This window comes from Sciurus vulgaris (genome assembly GCF_902686455.1).
Source record: "Sciurus vulgaris genome assembly, chromosome: 16".
Lineage (NCBI taxonomy): Eukaryota > Metazoa > Chordata > Mammalia > Rodentia > Sciuridae > Sciurus > Sciurus vulgaris.
Genome location: NC_136477.1, coordinates 10,722,347 through 10,741,891, shown reverse-complemented (window position 1 = coordinate 10,741,891; position 19,545 = coordinate 10,722,347). Strand labels below are relative to the sequence as shown.

The 19,545-nt window shown below is 47.8% G+C and overlaps 1 protein-coding gene across 4 annotated transcripts; it reads right to left on the bottom strand.

Moving 5' to 3' along the window:
* Positions 1-344: 344 nt before the first annotated feature.
* On the bottom strand, positions 345-19,210 carry LOC306646221 (protein HIDE1). 4 transcript variants are annotated; one of them, XM_079114726.1, is made up of 7 exons: positions 19,196-19,210; positions 11,807-11,906; positions 10,290-10,595; positions 8,077-8,169; positions 5,557-5,584; positions 4,944-4,987; positions 345-958 (listed from the first exon to the last, which is right to left on the bottom strand). In XM_079114726.1, exons 2-7 carry the CDS (start codon positions 11,835-11,837, stop codon positions 684-686), a joined length of 777 nt encoding a protein of 258 aa, XP_078970852.1. In that variant the 5' UTR covers positions 11,838-11,906; positions 19,196-19,210; the 3' UTR covers positions 345-683. The 4 variants fall into 4 exon arrangements, with proteins under 4 accessions (XP_078970852.1, XP_078970853.1, XP_078970854.1 ...); XM_079114728.1 differs by lacking the exon at positions 19,196-19,210 and adding an exon at positions 3,700-3,737 and having other exon boundaries at positions 685-958; positions 11,807-12,001; XM_079114729.1 differs by lacking the exons at positions 8,077-8,169; positions 19,196-19,210 and adding an exon at positions 3,700-3,737 and having other exon boundaries at positions 685-958; positions 11,807-12,003.
* Positions 19,211-19,545: the final 335 nt, after the last annotated feature.

The following is a 19,545-nucleotide window of genomic DNA, read 5'->3' as shown; positions in this document are numbered from 1 at the left end:
GTCTCGACTGTTCCAGGTCCCATCGGCTTTAGAGGGCCTGGGATTACCCCGTTTGCCATTCACCCTTCTTTGATCCTCATTTTCTCTTCATTTTCCCCAACATCCCTTTGCCCCTACACAACAACATTCTACGTCCTGTTCTCCATAGTTGAGGGACCCCAGCAGAGACCCTATGTGCCGCTGCCCTCTCCCTTCATCCCCCCCCGTAGGTCTCCCACACTACCTTGACTCAGTTCAGGGGTACCTTAAAGGTTGTGGATTCAGGCATGCTTCCCACTCAGCTATCCAAGAGTTGGATGCCAGAGGTCCCAGGTTTGAAGGATTACATGCCATAAAGACCTTAGGAACACCTCAACATGTGTTATAATTAATAACTTAGGCATGCCAGCAGGGAGAACACACAGAACACCACCCCCAACCCTGTGCTCAAAAACCCAGTTGTGAAGAGTCAGGTGCCTGAACCAGATGTACTTGGGAGTGGAAGAACTGGGGGCAGAGTGTGGAGAGTATGGACCCCTTATGTCCAGCTGGGGGCCAAAAGTAATCCTGACATCTTCCCTGGTGGTCATGAGAAGTGAGGATCCACAGAGGGGCTTCCTGCTTTCGGCCCAGCCTCCATGCCAGTTGCCTTCACCCACTCTCCCACTGTCCTGTGAGCGTGGTCCCAAGGCCAGCGGGCCCCTTCATCTCTGTTCAACTCCCTGAGAAGGCAGCAGCCACAGAACATAAACCCCTGCTGACTCTGGAGTAGCTGAAAGGAACCTCACACCCAGAAAGGCCCAGGCAGGTGGAGCTGAATAGAAGGGGTCCCCAATCCTCAGCCTCACTGGCATGCCCGGAAAGTGCTGAATTCTGGGGCCTCCGGTGAGGACGATGTGGAGGTGGGCCTCTTTCGCGTTCCACAGTTGCCAGGGCAAGCATCTACGGTTACTGCTGTGTCTTCTTCTGAAGTCATTCTCTTGGTCCATGAAAGAAAAAAAATCAGAAAGAACTGGGTGATTTGGAGCATCAGAATCTAAGATTTTCCAGTGTTCTGAATCTGAGACTACCTCAGACCATCCGGTCTCCTGGCACCTCCTCTACCTCTTTACTCCCCAAGCTTCAGGGCCCTGCTCCTCCTTTCCTTGCCTTCTGTTCTCCAGGGTTCTTCCCTGCTTAGTAGAGGACCAGAGAGCAGGAGTCCAAATCCCAGTTCTATCCCTTCCTGACAGTGTGAGCTAGTTAAGTGATTTAACCACGTGTGCTTCAGTTTCTCCTTTTGAAAAGTGGGGAGAATGCTAGAACCCACCCTCTAGGGTTGCTATGAGACTTAAAGAAGCAAAACAAGTAAACAATGGCTGGCACCTCATAAGCTTTGTTAAATGAACACATCCTTGCCATTCAGAGTCCCTCAAAACCTTCAAGATCTACCCTCTTCTCTATCGTGAATACTTGAAACACTAGTCAAGGACAAAGGGACTTACTAGAAGTGAAACCAAGTGGTTGAGAGCAGTCTGGGGTTCCAAGCTTGCCTCTCCCTTGCTAGCTGACTACAGTAAGGTCCACGTCTGACCTCAGGGAACTTATTTGTAAAAAGAAATTGTCAACCCCACTTAGCAGGCTGTTATAAAGTTGCATATCAGGCCCTCAGCAAGGTAACAGTAAAAACTAAATTAGAGTCAGCTACTTCGTAGTCATTTCAACCAACAGCACAGCTTTACAAAGCTTCTGTGTGTGGTTTTCTCTTTTATAAAACCCAGCAAACTCTTTCTCTGGCATTTGTATATATGTTAATGCTATTTCTTTTGCCTGAAAAATAAAACCTGTCTTAATTTGGAAAAAAAAAAAAAAAGGAAAGAAACCAAAACTGACTGTGCTGATGCAGCCTGTAGTCTCAGCTACTCAGGAGTTTGAGACAGGAGGATCACAAGTTTGAAGGCCAGCCTGAGCAACTTAGAGAGACCCTGTCTCAAAATAAAAAGGGCTGTGGGTATAGCTTAATGGTAGAGCAATCCTGGTTCAATTCCCAGTACAGGAGTGGGGGTGGGAGCCTTTTAAAAAGGCTTTTTTTTTCTTTTTTTTTTGGTCCTTGTAGATGGACAGAATGCCTTCATTTGTTTATTTGTATGTGGTGCCAAGGATTGGCCCCAGTGCTTCACACGTGCTAGGCAAGAGCTCTGCCACTGAGCTACAGCCCCAGCACCTAAAAGGCTTTTTTTCCTGGGCGGGGTGGCACACCTCTTATCACATAACACAGGAGATGAGGCAGGAGGATTGCAAGTTTGAGACCAACCTCAGCTGGGGATATGGCTCAGTGGTTTAGTGAACCCAGGTTCAATCCCCAGTACCAAAAAAAAAAGAAAAAAAAAAAAAAAAAAGAGGAAAGCCAGGTATGGAAGCTGGTGTAGATTTTTTTTTTTTTTTTTTTTTTTGCGGTGCTGGGGATTGCACCCAGGGCCTTGTGCTTACAAGGCAAGCACTCTACCAACTGAGCTATATCCCCAGCCCTGGTGTAGATTCTCATGGAGTTTTAGAGCCTGCCTGGCTGCTGGGTTTGTCTTAATGGCTCAGGATTTGTTCTAGGAACTGAGACCTCAGCCAATGCCAAGCCCTCTTCCTTCTCACCATCTGTATCCCCGGGACACGAGTCCTTATCTCCAGCATTGCCCTCTCTCCGGGCCTCCAGGCTCAGGCCCCACCTGCTCACCGGCACCACCATCCTCAGCCTGCCCTTCCCCAAGGCTTCCTCCTCCTCTCTTGGCCCATTCATCCCATCCTGTTTCCTATCACCTGGATCTACCCTGTTCGATTCCGCCACCTCTGTTGGCAATCTGCGGAACCGTACCACCGCCCTTTCGCCGGCCTTGACCACTGTGGTTGCCTCCTGTAGCTGGGCCCCGAGCTCCGGCTCCTTGCCTTCTACAATCTCTTTTCCCAAAGGAAGCACCAGAGGGCGCCTGTGTGCACCCGAATCCAGTCACCTCTCACCTCAGAACCGTCCAGGGCTCCCATTTTACCTGAGAAAAGTCAAAGTTCTACAACATTCCATGTGTCGGAATGAGACCTGAGGCCCCCTGTCGTGGAGCCCCCTCTGTAGAGAGGAGCTGACTGAACATGTCCTTGATCCGTGGAGTTTATGTGTCAGATATCTCAATTCAGTTAATAATAATAAAATATAAATGCCAAGACCACCCCAAAATGCAGCCGTGCAGAGGAGTCCCATAGACCCAGTTTTAAATCCCAGTACTGGCACTGTATGACAAAAGGAACGAAACGTCTTAAAAAGTAGGGGATTCTGACCTCCCCCTACATAGAAACCCACAGTGGGACACTTCCGGTGAAGTCCCTGAAATTAAACACAAGACTAAGCCAGGAGCGAACCACATAATGCATCAGATTGTTCTAAGGCAATACCAAGGACCCCAGAGAGACCACTAAGTTACCTTGAATACTGTAGCCATTCTGAGGCATTTTCCTAAATCCGCAGGCAGCACTGACCACAACAGTATATACCCCCCATATGATAACATTGTCCCCTTCAATCCCCTGGGAATATCAAAGTCACCCTGGGCTCAATGACAAGTCCCACTTCGGCTGTTCTGTTTTTTCCTGACCCCAGAGCTCAGAGTCAGCGGGTATACCCAGGCTGGTGGTAGCCTCCACCGGACTACATAGGATGGAGGAAACAGGAAACAGGAACCAAAGAAAGGAGCTACTCACCGGGGAGATGGCAAACAGGGAGTTATCGAAGGACATGTCTGAAATAGAAAGGAAAGCCAGGATTGGGGGCCAGTTTTCACTTCCCTGTGCACCGCCCTAATCCTCCCACCTTGGCTTACAGCCCCCAGTTCAAAGTCTACCTGGAGGAAGGGGTGGGACCATCTCCCAGTATCCTCTCCTGCTCCCTTCCCACCCATTCTGCAGGTGAGCGGTGAGTCTGAACTACACTTTGAACCCAGAGTCTCTCCTGTGCACAGCCCTCCCCAGGGGGTCTCCCCAGTCTGGTCAACTCCCACATTCCAGAAGGAGCACCTGTCAACCCCTCCCCCTCCCCAGTCCACCCTATTGCTAGATCGCCCCCTTCTTCACCCATAGGCCACGCTCCTCTTGCAGGTCTCTGTTTAAACACTGCTTTCGCTAGGGACTGCCTGCCTGGTCCCAGCCGGTGCAGACCTTCCATCCACTGTTTCCCCCACTGGAATCTGGACTTGTGGGCAGAGACCACACCTATCTTGATCATCATGGGACCCTCTTAGATCTCAGCACATAGTAGACGCTCAATAAACAGGTCGTGCAGTTAATCGAGCATAGAGAATGAAGTTTTCTGCGCTTGGGTCCCTTTCAGAGAGCATCGCCTATCACAGACCAGCTGCCTCTCGCGTCCCATTGGAAGCAGGCAGAATGACACGTTCCGGAAGGCAAGTGGGCCATTCATTGACGATTCGCGTGACCCACACATAAGCAGTCCTTCCCAGGTGGAGCTGGCCATTCAGTGGTGGAAGGAAGTGAGTTATTGAATACACAAGCATCCAAACATTACTTTTTTTTTCGGTGTTGGCAATGGAACCCAGGGCCTCGCGCAGGCTAGGCAAGCTCTCTAGCACTGAAACACAGATCCCAAAGATTATGTCGTTGTGTTCCTACCTACCAGGGGTAAGGACAACAAAGCAGTGGAGGCATGTGAGTAGCAAGCTCCCACCTGTCTAAGGAGCCTGGAGAGGCTTCCTGGAGAAAGTGATCAAGAGAAGGTGACTAAGACCCAAGAGAGGGAGCGTATTCTAGGCAGAGGGCAGAACCAGTGGAAGGCAGGAACCTGGGAGGAGGAAAGTGAGAACCCAGAGAAAGGAGGGTGAGGGTGTGTTTGACCCTAACCGGGAGCAAACAGCTGCAGAAGAGGTTCAAGTGACCATAGATTTTGAGACAGTGACCTCACCCTGGTGGGGTCAGAAGCAGGGAGCACAGACCTGTGGTGGTGAAGTTTATCTGGGCCCAACAGGATTCTTGTTCTCTGCAAAGAGATTCAGAAGACGGTTGCCCCATGAGACAGAAGGCTTCTGGAAAGTCCAATTCTGGGTCTTTGACCCCTACCCACCCTTACATCCTCCCCACAAAGTGAAAAAGCAGTTAACACTCTGATTTCCAGAGCTATCACACTGTGCAACAGTCCTTGGCTATCAGGAACCAGGCCCACTTCTAGGGTCATTTGAGCTCTACTTAACACCAAGTGGATCCACGAAAGTCCAGGGAGGACATGTAGAGTGGTCTTTTCTGGCAGCTGGCTGTAAGGGGATGTGAGAAAGATTAAGCCACTTTCTCCCTGTGTGACTGAGCACTGACCCTCTGTCCTTTCATCTGTAAAATGGGATTATTCATCGTTCCTGCTTCCAGGGCTGTGAGGTGGGATCACTGCTAGCACATTGCCCAAAAGGCAGTAGGTGCTTAAGGAATGCCACCTGTTCTGTTCAACACTTCCACCAGATGCGGATGTTTGCAGACCGCCCCCCCCCCCCCCCCCCAGCCAAAGGAGTGCCCTTCTGATCCCAAACTACCCTATGAGGGCCCTAGGGATGGTCTTACCTTTTTTTCTGTAATTTTTTTACTTTCACTGGAATAGGAGATAAACAAGCATTTGTTAGATCATGGTTTTGACTGTACCAAACAATTTTTCTACACCCAGGAAATCTAAAACCCCCTTTTTACCTTTGCAACCCAACCTTGCCTCTTTGGGTGGAAATTTGCTACTCAGTGTGAGACCTACTGCTAACAAATGCTTTTATTTCTTCTTTTTTCCAGATGGAGTCTCACTGTTGTCCATATAATCACCTCCAGCTCACCATTCTCTTGCCTCAGCCTTCTAAGTAGCTGGGACTGCAGTCTAGTGTCACCAAACCTGAATTTCTCTCTCTCTCTGTCTGTCTGTCTGTCTCTCTCTCTTTTTAAAAATTTTTTCACTTACAGTAGTAATATATGTTGATCAAAACTTCAAGCAAGGCACAACATGTGACACCGTTTTTCTTAAAAAGTATGAGTTGTACAGGATGTGGTGGTACACGCCTGTAATTGCACAGATTTGGGAGGCTGAGGCAGGAGGATTGCAAGTTTGAGGTCAGCCTGGTCAACTTAGCAAGAACCTGTCTCAAATTTACACACACACACACACACACACACACACACACACACACACACACATTTGGTAGTAGGGAACTGAACCCTGAAGTGTTTAACCACTAAGCCACATCCCTAGCCTTTTTTATATTTTATTTAGCAATGGGATCTTGCTGAGTTGCTTAGAGCCTCGCTAAGTTGCTGAGGATGACCTTGAACTTGTGATCCTTGTGCCTCAGCCTCCTGAGTCACTGATGTGTGTGTGTGTGTGTATGTATATTCGAGTTGCAGTTGTTGCCAGGAGCTGAAGCTGAGGGTGGAGGGAATGGGAAGTTGTGCTTAATGTGGACAGGGTTTCAGTTTGGGCTGATGAAAAGTTCTAGAGATGGATGGTGGCGACGGATGCACAATGGTGTGGATGTGCTCAATGCTACTGAATTGCTATGTATATTTTACCACAATCAAAGAATCACAGCTATGCGAGTGGGTGCACACCTGTGATCCCAACAACTTAGAAGGCTGAGGCAGGAGGATCACATGCTTGAGGCCAGCCTGGGCGACTTATTGATGCCCTGTCTCTAGATGAAGTTCTCAGTGGGGCTGGGGCGGTGAAACATCCCTGGGGTCAATTCCCCAGTATCTATCTATCTGTCTATCTGTCTATCTATAGATATATACATGTGAGTTGTTCCAGTATCTGTGGGGGATTGGTTCCAGGAACCCCCAAAGTATAGCAAAATCCATGGAAGCTCAGGTACCTTACATAAAATGTGACTTGGTGATTCGCCTCCTCTGTAGACTTATTCTACATTTTCATTTATTCTGGGCACCTTATAATTAGATGGCAGTCATTGTACCCTATTTGTACATGCAGATAACTATTTGATCAGTCTCCTTCCCAGATCCTTCCCTTTCCCTTTCTTCCTCCCTCCCCCATCTGCTTGCTCTAATATACTGATCTCCTTTTTATTATTATCTCCATTATTATTTTAATAAGTGCATTAGAATTACATACATGTAAGCAGGATTCATTGTCGTATAGTCATGCACGGATGTAACATAATTTGTACATTTTCATCCTCTCTACTTCCGCTTCCCCTCCCTTCATCCCTCCCCCTCGCTCTCTCGCTCTTCTTCCTCACACTCTACTGGTCTCCCTTCTGTTTCTTCTCTAGACTTCAAAATCATCTCTAGATGGCCTTTTTTTTTTTTTTTTTGGTACTGGGGATTGAACCCAGGGGCACTTAACCACTGAGACACATCTCAGCCCCTTATATTTTTTATTTTGAGATAGGGTCTCGCTGAGTTGCTTGGAGCCTCCCTAATGCTGAGGCTGGTCTTGAACTTGCGATGCTCCTGCCTCTGCCTCCCAAGTTGCTGGGATTATAGGCATGCATGACCACACCTGGCTGTACCTGACTTACAATACCTAATAAAATTATACACAATATAAAGAGTTGTTATACTGAGAATAATGACAAGAAAAAAGTCTACACGTGTTCACAAAGACACCAATTTTTTCCCCTTTCGCAGTGCTGGGGATGGAACCCAGGGCCCTGTGTATAGGAAGCATGTGTTCTACCGCTGGGCTACACCGCAGCCCCTAGACACAAATGTGTCCCCAGCATCTCTGAATCCATTATCAGTTGAGTCTGCAGATATGGAATCCATGGATACTGAATCTGTGGGTAGGGAGGGCCAGTTGTACAAGGCCATTTTACGTAAGGGACTTGAGCGTCCATGGTTTTTGGTGTCCATGGAGGGGCCTGGAAACAGTCTGGAGAATGTGTGAGTTTGCCCTGCTCACCACCATCTCCCTATGGAAGGTTTCTTCCCTGCTAAATTGTAGAATAAGGCCTCTCCAAACTGCCTGTCTCTGTGCTTCTAGAAACACGGGTGTGAGCATGTGAGCGTGTGAGCGTGTGAGCACATGGCACATTCAGAAGTGGCCAGTCGGTAGCGCATGGCCCTGTCTTCTTTCCGTTCTCTCACCTCTCCTGACCACCACAGCAAAAGCCGCCAGCCCAGTGAGGAGGAGGAGGGCTCCAGCCAGGCTCAGCCAGAGGGCCAGGATCCAAGTGGGCACTAGAGGGAAACAGGAAGAGAGCGAGTGGGCAGGTGAAGGAGCTGTGGGGGAGGGTGGGGCCTCTGTCATGTCTCCAGGTTACCTTGAGGCTCCAATCCTCTTCCAAAAGAACCCTGTGATTTGGGTGCAGTGGGACCCTGGGAATTAGCCAATTAGCATATGTCTTGTAATTAGCATATTCCCTCCCACTGTCACTGTGATTGGTTCAAAGTTGACTGTGTGACCCAATCCCGGACAATGAAAGGTAATGCTGGGGCTTTGGCTGGACCACTGGAAGAAAAGGATTATGCCTCTGGCTTGTATTGTATCCCTGATAGGATATTCATCTGGGGCTTCTGGGCGTGGACATAGAACAAAGCCAAGTTGAGAGGTGGCAAATAATTCCTGAAAACTTCAAGCTTCTGGATTCAGCTGCACCTGAAGTTCTAATATCGACTGACTTCAGTGAACCAACAAAATCTTCCTTGGTTTCTGAAGCCAGTGTGAGTCAGGTTCTCAGTTACTTGTCACCTCAAGAGTCCTGTTTGTCCAGGCTATGAAGGTGTCAGTGACATCCATCCCAAGCCACGTAGTGACCCCTGAATTCACAGAGGTCAGTCACAGGGAAATGGAAGTAAAGGACTCAGCTTCCCTCCTGGAAGAGAGAGGGGATCTCTTTAGGGCCCCTGAGGGGAGGTTCCCTGATCCCATTGTAGGTCAGGAGCTGAGGAGCCAGGAGGGGAAAGAAAAACGAACAGGGGAGATTCTCACAGTGTCCGGCCTTATCCATTCATTAACCTGTGGTAGGAGGGCTGTTGTGATCTCCCTACTCTAAGACCACAAGGCCAAGGTGAGAGAAGGGAGCCTTTGACAGAGGAGCTTGAGGCCAGGAAGGACACAGAGACCCCTCTGTCATCACAGCTTGCAGACTGGCGGGTAGCAAGGTTCTCTTTGCAGTGGAAAAGTCCTGGTGACGGCTCCCCACACCCCTGGTGCTGGGAATTGAGCCTAGGGCTTGTGCATGCCAGGCAAATGCGCTACCCCTGAGCTACAGCCTTTGCTCCACCCCTTGGCTTCTTGATCCATAACCCATGCCCAGTCCCTTCTCCTGGAAAGACCAGAGAAAGACATCCGCCCTCCCAGGGCTCCCTTCCCACTCAGATGAAAAGCTAAAGTCCCTGCTACAGTCCACTAGGCCCGCATGACCCTCCTCACCGCCTCCCTGCCCTTGTCTCCCCACACATTCCTCCTTGTTCACTGTACTTCAGCCATTCTGGGGTCCTCAGTGTTCTTCAAACACACAAGGCATGCTTCAAACTCAGGGCCTTTGCATAGCCTGTTTCCTCTGCTTGCTATACTCTTGCCCTAGAAATCCACATGGCTAGCTCCTTCTCATCATTCAGATCTTTCTTCTCTTTTTTTCCAAGATGGGGTCTCACTATGTCAGCTATGTTGTCCCCAAACTCCTGAATTGAAGTGATCCTCCTGCTTCAGCTTCCTAAGTAGCTGGAACTAGAGACAAGCCCTATCACACCTGACTTTATTCAAATCTTTTCTCCAACATGGCCTCTTCAGAGAGGTCTTCCTTGTTCACCCTACTCTCCCCTGTGTATCAGCTTTGCACTTTACTGCCTCACTATTTATTGGACCCTGTGTTTATCGTCTGTCCCACCCCCTGGGAACATGAGTTGCAGGAGGGCAGGAACATCATTTTGTTCTCTGCTGGACCTCCAGTGATAAGGACAGAATCTGATGCATAGTTGACATACAAAAATGTTAAGTGACCAAAGTGGGAAGGTGTAGTCGACCGTGGAGATTTTTCTTCAGTGCTAAGTATGGAGTGCAGGGCTCGCATGGGCAAGGCAGGTGCTCTGTCCCGAGCTACTAGCGTGGAGACACAAGGCCTGGAGTTTGAGGGGCTCATGGCATCCCAGCTCTGCTACCTGTGCCTTGGGCAAGTCCTCGCACATCTCTGCTTCCATTTCTTATCTGCAAAAAGCAGAATCACTGTGCCCATCTTGCAGGGCAGCTATGAGGAGACAGGAGGGAAAGGCAAGGGGCCTCTGGCCAGTTAGGCCTGGCCTTCCTGTGATGACCTCCCAGGAGAGGGCACAGCACGTGAGACCAGGGGAGGGCTTACCTGGGAAGGAGACGTGCACGGTCTGGCTGAGGTCCGACAGCTGGGTCTGGCTGTGCTCGCCTATCACGCTGTACTGGCAGTGGAATTTCCCCCCAGGAGCCTCGCCGCCACCACTCAGGTTGAAGGTGACTCCAAGCTGGTCTGCTGGAGCCTGCAGGAGCTGGACTACCTGCCCCTCTCGATACAGCGTGAAATTTACCCCCAGGAAGTCCTTGGGGGCTGTGCATGAGATGTGGATGGGGTCCTCCTGGCTGCTCGGGTAGGGGGGCACCAGGAAGATGGCTGGCGCTGGGATGGCCAAGGAACCTGCAATGTGGGATAAGGGGAGGTGGCAGTGTGGGTGCATGGTTAGACAGCACCGTGTGACCCTGGGAAGCAGATCACCTCTCTGGACCCTGTTGTTTTTATTTTGATTTTGGTGCTGGGGACCAAACCCAAGCCTTGCGCCTGCTTAGCGTGGGGCTCTACCGCTGAGTGACACCCACAGTACCTGGGCCTTGTTTTTTTTTTTTTTTTTTTTTTTTTTTCTGTGCACCAGGAGGCTGGCAATCTCCACCCACTGCCCACTGCAGTATTCAGGGCATTGGGTTCCTGGCACATCTAGGGGTCACGGTGGTTGAGCCTTTTAGAATGATGGCCATGGTTATTATATAGTGACACAAGTACACTACTTCAGTCAGCAACATTGTGCACCAGTCCCTGTTCTAGGTGTTGGGGATAAAGTAATGAAGGAGACAAATGAAGAGACAGGCAACTGATGGTGTCTCAAGGAGGCAAGGAGTTCTGGGCAACAGGAAAGCTGCATGGGCTGGAGGGCTTCCTGGAAGAGGTGTCAATGTGAGTTGGGTGTGAGCTGGGTGAGAGCCTTTCAGTTCGAGGCAATGGCAGGGGCAAAGGTCCAGAGGATGGATGGGTCGTGTGGTGAGTCAAGCTGGGGGCGGCGCCCAGCGGCAGAGCACTTGCCTACCATGGGCAAGGCTCTGGGTTCCATCCTTAGTGAAAGAAAGGAAGGAAGGAGGGAAATCCAGGAGAGGTGGGGAGGCCAGGGTGGCTGGGGGAGTTGGACCAGGGCTTCCTGCAGAGGGCGCTCATCCCAGGAAGAGTTTCTCACCAGCTGCCCACAGGCTCTCAAGCGAGCGGCAGGTATGTATGATCAGCACAAGCCTTCCCTTATCCAGCTTCCATGGGCCCTGCGGTCAGTCCCCCCAGAGGCAGACGCCCTTACTGCCCCAACTCCTGTCCTCAAAGGCAGGAAGGTCCAGTGGGGCTGAGGCAAGGGGTGTAGGCACAGCTGTCTACAGTAGGGTGATATTTCTGAAAATCTTGACTTGGGCGTGAGGAGGAGCCTAGGAAGAAAAGGCTGCGAAGTTTCTATGGCTCTTGGGCAAATCAGTCCAGGATCCGCCTCCTCCATCCCCTCAGATGAGCAGCCTGCCTCTGGACGCTGTCCTCAGAGCAGCAACCTATGCAGGAGATGGGGGAGCAGGCTGGGGTGCTGGAGGGGCCGTCAGACTCACCAGCTGCGAAAAGCAGGACAGTCCAAGGCATCTCTCCTCCTGCGTTTGGCTGGGGAATCTGGCTGGGACCAGAGGGTCCAGGGCTCCCCGCCAACTCCTCCTGTGAGGCCAGAGCAGGGAAAGGAGAACCAGGACTGATTCGAACTAAGTGTTTCCTCAGTGGCAGGAAGTTGCACACACACTTGGGCACTGAAAGGGACTCTCTTCTCCCCACCCCTTCCCTAAATGCACAGCACAGAGGCTCCAGTCCCTGCGCAGTTTGCAGATTAGGAGGGAAATGAAGGAGATGGTGAGGTGTTTGTTTTTTCCCTCCCTCCATCTAGGAGGACTCCTGTGCACAAGGAAGGGTGACAGCAGTGGCTGTCTGGGAAACTCATGCCCAAGACAAAAACCATGGTCCAAGGAATGCCAAAGCTGAAATAAATGGGGGGCCAAACGCGGGAGGGCATGGTGGTTAGGGTTTGGCCTCTGACTGAAAGTGAGACCTGACTTGTCTGAAGCTTCAGTTTGCTGCTCTATAGAATGGGGCTAAGATTAGTGGACATAAGATTCAAAAAATTAATGGCATAAAAGGCAATGCCTAACCAGGTGCGGTGGCACACACCTGTAATCCCAGGGGCTCGGGAGGCTGAGGCAGGAGGATCTCAAGTTCAAAGCCAGCCTTAGCAAAAGTGAGGCACTAAGCAATTCAGTGAGACCCTGTCTCTAAATAAAATACAAAATAAGACTGGGGATGTGGCTCAGTGGTTGAGCGCCCTTGAGTTCAATCCCTGGTATCAAAAGAAAAAAAAATAGGCAATGCCTAGTGGGTACTGAGTGCTCCCAATGGGTATCCACGGAGAAGAATCTTGGGGCTTCACCAGCCAGGAAAAATGTAGCAGTTGTCTAGTTTGAGAAAATGGTATAGTTTGCAGGATTTATTGCCTCCTATTTATAGCCCAGAATCTTCTGAGTCTCTGTCTTATGAGTAGATTTGCTTTAGTTATACTGTTTGTGTCTAAGCCAAACACCTCCAGCTGGATAGTTCCCTGTGCTCTTTGTTTGTTGCAATTAGCATTGTGTGTGTGTGTGTTTGTGTTACTGGAGATTAAAACCAGGGGTGCTATATTACTGAGTTACACCCCAAGCCTTTTTTTTTTTTTTTTTTTTCCTGGTGCTGGGGATCGAACCCAGGGCTTTGTACTTGCAAAGCAAGCACTCTACCGACTGAGCTATCTCCCCAGCCCACTTTTTTATATTTTATCCCCAGCACTTTTTAAAATTTTATTTAGAGACAGGGTCTCACTAAATTGCTTAGGGCCTTGCTAAATTGCTAAGGCAGGCAGCAGGCTTAGAACTTGTGATCTTCCTGCCTCACAGCTTTGTGAACTTCTGGCTTACAGGAGTGCATCACCATGCCCAGCTTCTCTTCTTTTCTTGATTAGTCTTGCTAGGGGATAGGTTTTTTTTTTTTTTGGTTCCAGGGATGAACTCAGGAGCACTTAGCCACTGAGTTACATCCCCAGCCTTTTTTTGCATTTTACCTAGAGACGGGCTCACTGAGTTGCTGAGGTTGGCTTTGAACTCGTGATCCTCAGACTCCCTAGCTGCTGGGATTACAGATGTGAGCCACCACGCCCAGCACTAGGGGTTAGTTTTATTCATCTTTTCAAAGAACTAGCTTTTGGCTTTTTTCTCCCTCTATTTTCTGTTTCCTATTCCATGACTTTTTTTGGTCTTCATTCTTTTTTGCCTTTTAGTTACCTTGTGTTTAACTGGGTCTTCTTTTTTTAGCTGCTTAATATGAAAGCTTAGGTTATTTGTCTTAAAACTTTTCTTCTAACACTTTTTATTTTGGTACCAGGAACTGAACCCCAGGGTCCTTAACCACTGAGCCACATCCCTAACCCTTTTTTTAAATTTTTTGAGACAGGGTCTCACTAAACTGCTGAGGCTGCCTCTGATTCCCCCTTGTGATCTCCCTGTTTCTGCCTCCAGAGCCACTGAGATTACAGGCGTACACCACCGCACCCAGATAAAACTTTTGTTCTAAAGCATTTAAAGTTATACCTTGCCCTCTAAAGCACTGCTTTAACTTCACCTCACACATCTTCATATACTGTGTGCTCTAGTGTCATTGTTATACTTGTATTTTCCTTGTGAAATTTTCTATGACCCAGAGATTACTTGGGAGTATGCAGTCTACTTTTCAAATATTTGGGTTTTTTTTAGTAGCTTGAATGTTAGTGATTTCTAATTCCTATGTGATCAAAGAATATACTCCATATATTTCAATCCTTTGAAATTTATTGACACTTTTTAATGATCTAGCAACCCTATCTTGATTCACCTTCAATGTATAATAGAAATGAAAATATACTCTGCAGCAATTTGGAATAATATTCTGCGATTATCAGACTAGGCCACTGTGATTCAGGAACACGCCTGGATTTGTTGACTTCATCCAGATTTCTCTAAAAAGCTTTCTTCCTCCGGGAGTGCAGAGTTGCAGTCTGTGATGTCACCTGCAGTATCCCTAAAGCCTATCAAGTGCTTGGCACACAGTGAACCATAAATTTTCTCCATTGTCTGACCTGAAACTCCAAAACCACCCATTCAGTCCATTTTTCTGTGTGTGACTCTATGCTAGGTGTGAAGATGGAGTTGAGATTCATTTATTCCTCCAGCAATTTGTCAAGGGTCACCAAAAGCCCAGAATTGTGAGGGTGCCAGAGATGTTAAGTGAAATAACTTCTGCCTGAGGAGCTCAGAGGTCCGTACGTCAGACAAGTAAGTGAGGAGAGTTCAGCTGGTGAAGGGGTATGGTAGTGATGGCAAGGGGCTTTTACCACAGCTTCAGGAGGTTTAAGGAAGGCTTCTGGGAGGAGGCTTCCGAGAGGCGGGAAGGGCATTCCAGGTAGAGTAAGTACTGTGCAGGAAGGGACCTGGATACATGTAAAGACTTCATTCTGGGAGCAGTTAATATGGCATGGGATCAGCAACCTGGCATTTTTAATTCATTTGACCCTTGCTCAGAAAAATGGCCATATATACTGTATTGGATGATGCCCTCGAAAGCCACTGAGGATCATGGCAGGGTGAAGGGAAAATGGACAGTGATGAAGCCTCAGGCCAGGGGGCTGTTACCAACTGAGGAACGGGAATCGTGGAAATTGTTTTAAGATTGCTGTAGTTGCAGGTTTTGGTAAAGAGATGCAGACCAACTAGGCAGGAGCTAAGGAATGCAGACATAGGTTTCCTTCTCTGCTAGCACTCAGATAATCTACCAAAGCCAAACTCAACTGTAGGTGAGGGTGCATGGCAGCCAAGTTGTCCTTATGTGTGGCTATCAGCCTCCTGGAGTACAGAGAAGTCCAGGGTAGAGGGAGGACAGAGACTGCCTGCACACTCACAGAATCTTTGGGTTGTGATCTCAGGAGATTACTGACCTCCAGAAAGCAGTCTGTAAATTCGAGGTTCTAAGAAACCCAGTCGGCTAGACCCTAGGCCAACACTGCAAAGCAAAGAGGAACCCTTGATGTGGCTCTTATCAGCTGTTTCCATCTCTTATCTGGTTATTTGTCTCACCCTGGGCCTTCTGGTCTTCTTCATGTCCCTGAACTTCCCAAGTGCCTTCTGACCTCAGGGTGCCGTTCTCTCCCTTCCACTTCAAATCTCATCTTAAGTGACACTTTCCTCAGGGAAGACCTACTTGATTCCACTAAGGCTAAATTACTTACTCCATCACCATCTACCACTCAGTTTTACTTCTTGGTGCCTTTGGCTACCTGAAATTGTTTTCATGCTGAACTTGCTTGTCTTTTGTTCATCTCTGCACTAGGACGTCAGCATCAAGAGGACATGGACAGTGTTGGTTTAATTCAGTGTCAGATGCTCAGCAAATATTGGTTGACTAATTGGGGAGGGGGAAAGTCTTTGCTTTTGTCTAGTGGAGGGACATGAATCACCCATCTAGACCCTAGAGGTCAGCAAGAATGGCAGAGTATCTCCAAGGGCCCATCCTGTCACAGAAACAATAAGACAACAAAAATGGCTGGAATCAACTTTGTCTGAACTCTGAAAAACAAAAGTTTAGGTAAGCCAAGTGAACATTCAATTAAGAAAAAGACAACTTGAATATGACAGGAAAGCTTCACCCCATCTCCTTCCCCAGCGTAGCAGAGATCTTGAAGACAGAATCCTGTGTTCCCCGTGTGAGGCCCTGGTGCCTACTGGGGAGAGGAGCCCCATTCTTGAAGTTTTGTTTGTCTGTTCTAAGTGTTTGGGAGCTACTGAAAGAGTAGCTCAGTGGTAGAGTGCTTGCCTAGCATGTGCCAGGCCCTGGGTTCAGTCCCCAACACACACACACACACACACACACACACACACACACACACACACACGAAAACAATGAACATGCATGTGATCAGAAAAGACCTAAGAGGCTAAATCTAGAGACTCAGGAAGCTGAGGCAGGAGAATCTCAAGTTCCAGGCCAGCCTGGGCAACATAGCAAGACACTGTCTCAGAATAAAAAATTAAAAGGTCTGGGGATATAGCTTAAGTGGCAGAGCACCCTTGGGTTCAATCCCTGGTACTACACACATGCACATGCACACACACACACACACACACACACACACACACACACGCACAAAAAGGAAATAAAGAAGAAAAGAATAAATGAACCCAAGAGGATCCTATGAGTTCATCTCTGGCTGATCTCTATGCCAACTATAAGCAAGAGGTGAAGGCTAAGGTAGAGCTGTAAATGCCCTTGTAATCATTAGGGTACTCCAGTACAGATTCACAAGGACTGAGAGTTTCTTTGTTCTTTCTTTTGTCTGTATAATAAACAAAAAACTCTCACAACTCAACAACATAAGATTGGCAAGACTTGAATAAATATTTCTCCAAAGAAGATATACAAATGACTAACAAACACATGAACAGATGCTCAACATCCTTACTCATTGGGGAAATATAAATCAAAACCAAAATTAGATCACTGACACCCATTGGGGTGATATAATAAAAATGATACAGGGCTGGGGATGTAGCTCAGTTGGTAGAGTGCCTGCCTCACATGCCCAAGGCCCTGGGTTCAACCCCCAGCACCACAAAAAGAACAAACTAGAAAATAACAAGTATTGATGAGGATGTGGAGAAATCGGAACCCTTAGATTCCCAGGATGGCATGGCTTTATTTCACTGAACATTGTGGATTGTGAAGTTTTAAGACTCATGTTCCAAACTGCGCACTGTGGCACACACCTGTAGTCCCAGCAATTTGAGAGGCTGAAGCAGGAGTATCACAAATTTGAAGCCAGTCTCAGCAATTTAGCAAGACTCTGTCTCAAAATAAAAAAATAAAAAGGGGGTTGGGGATGTAGCTCAGTGGTAGAGCACTTGCCCAGCGTGCTTAAGGCCCTGGGTTCTATCTTAATACTGCAAAAATCAGACAAACCACATTTCAGGCCAGCTGCGTTGGTGTGCACCTGCAGTGACAAGTGATAGCTACTGGGGAGGCTAAGATAGGAGGATCACTAGAGCCCAAGAGTTTGAAGGCATCCTCGGCAACATAGCTAGACCCTATCTCAACAAAACAATCATGTTCCAATCACATGCATGGTTGGAAGGAATGGAAAATGTAGCTACTGAGATATTCTGGCAGTTCTTCAAAGAGTTAAACATACAATCAACATATGATCCAGCAATTCCACTCCTAGATATATATATAAAAGAACTGAAAGAAGGTACTAAAAAATACTTACATGTTCACAACAGAACTGTTCACCAAAGCCAAAAGATGGAAACAACCCAAATGTCCATTAATGGATGAATGGATAAACACATTATGGTGTAAGCATACAATGGCATATAAAAGAAACATGCTATGTGAAAGAAGATAGATACATAACGTTCACATATTATGATTCAATTTCGATGGAATACTTAAGAGTTGGTAAATCTATAGAGACAGAAAGTGGATTGGTGGTTGCCAGAGGTGGGATGAGGAGGAATGAGGAATTATCTCTTAATGGGATTCTTTTTGATAGAATACACGTTTTGGTACTGGGGATTGGACCCTGGGGTGATTTCCACTGAGCTACATTCCCAGTTCAGTTTTGATTTTGAGACATAGTTTCACCAAGTTGCTGAGGTTGGCCTCCTACATGATGGTTGCAAAATACTGTGAATCTATTAAATGCCATTAACTGTCCCTTTGAAGTGGCTAATCTTATGTAATGTGAATTTTATTGCATCTTTTAAAATCTGAATAAAATAAAAACAGGAATCACCTATTCTCTGCTGCAACTTTAAATGTATAAGCAGTGTATCTAAATGAAAAAAAAAATCTTGGCATTGAAAAGGAATACTGTGTATATAATCTTTGATATTACAAATGGATGCTACTTCCTCAAGTTCCCCAAATGCAGGAAAGAACTGACAACCTCTAGCTTTATTTGAAGAGTAACTGTTATCAGTTACCAACCTCATTCAGTCTATCCTGGAAGGCTATCAATATTTCCGTCTAAACGTTTTTTTTTTTTTTTTTTTTCTTAAACCAGGGGTACTTTCCCACTGAACTACATCCCCAATCCTTTTCATTTTGAGACGGGGTCTCATTAAGTTTCTTACGGCTTCCCTACATTGCTGAGGCTGGCTTCAAACTCACAATCCTCCTGCTGGGATTACAGGTATGTGCCACCACGCCCGGATTTAAAAATATTTTATCTCGCTAAATTGCTCAGGGTCTTGCTAAACTGCGTAGGCTGGATTTGAACTGGTAATCTTCCTGCCTCAGTCTCCCAAGCCCCTGGGATTACAGACGTGAGTTACCATGCCTGGCTAACATTTTTTTTTTTTTTTTCTTATATTTAGACGTAGATTCCATTTGGCCCAATTACTTCTTTGGTGGCCTCCAGATTTTCTAAAGCCAGGCTGAAGGAATGGTTAAGTGACAGGCTGCTCAACAGAGGGCAATATACCAGGAACCAAGTAAAAATTACTAGCCTATAATGTGCCAAGAGTAAGCACTTGGCAAGCATTATCTAAGTCCAACCCAATGAAGCTGTTATTCACAGTTGGGGTTATCATTATCCCCCTTTTGCAGACAAGAAAACTGAGGCCCAGCAGGGCCATCGCCTTAAGTAAAGGGTGGTGTGGGGTTTGAATTAAGCACTTTGGCTCCCAGGCCCACACTTTCACCTCTTTTGTCGTCTTCCTGACCCAGGGCCTCCAGTTTATATGCGGGTCCTCTAGTTAAGACCTATGGGATGCAGGTTGGGGCCATGGCGACTTGATGCAAGGAAAGCCATGCACTCACTACAGGCCAAACCTCCAATGTCCTCTCACTTAATTCTCACAGCCGTCCTATGGGTTGGGCGCCCAGAGCCCCCAACTTACAGACAAAATTGACAAAGTGCTGGTTTAAGATGCAGAGAATGGGGGGTCGGGCGTCGAGTCTCGGGGGAGGCGGCCGACACTCAGTAATCAACGATAACACTAAAGCCTCCATAATGAAGCATCCTCGCCCCGCCTCAACTGGGAGTTTTTAATAGGCAAGCCCTACGGGTCGCGCGCAGGGCCATATCAAACAAGTATCACTGGTCCACTCTGTTCTGACTAGATCTACCAACGGTCCTGGCGCGGTGTACTCTGGGAAAACCTCCGCAAGGAGCTCTAGGAGGACCCAGCCACCTCTACCTTAGTTGTCTTAACTTAGGGCCTGCAAATATGTGCCATCATGGCGCTTA

Coding starts and splice junctions, on each gene's coding strand:
- LOC306646221 (XM_079114726.1), bottom strand. CDS start 11,837: ATGCCTTGGACTGTCCTGCTTTTCGCAGCTG. Junction 5,585..8,076: donor TGCTGTGGTGGTCAGGAGAG/GTGAGAGAACGG, acceptor CTCCTATTCCAG/TGAAAGTAAAAAAATTACAG. Junction 959..4,943: donor GATAAACTTCACCACCACAG/GTCTGTGCTCCC, acceptor TCATGGACCAAG/AGAATGACTTCAGAAGAAGA.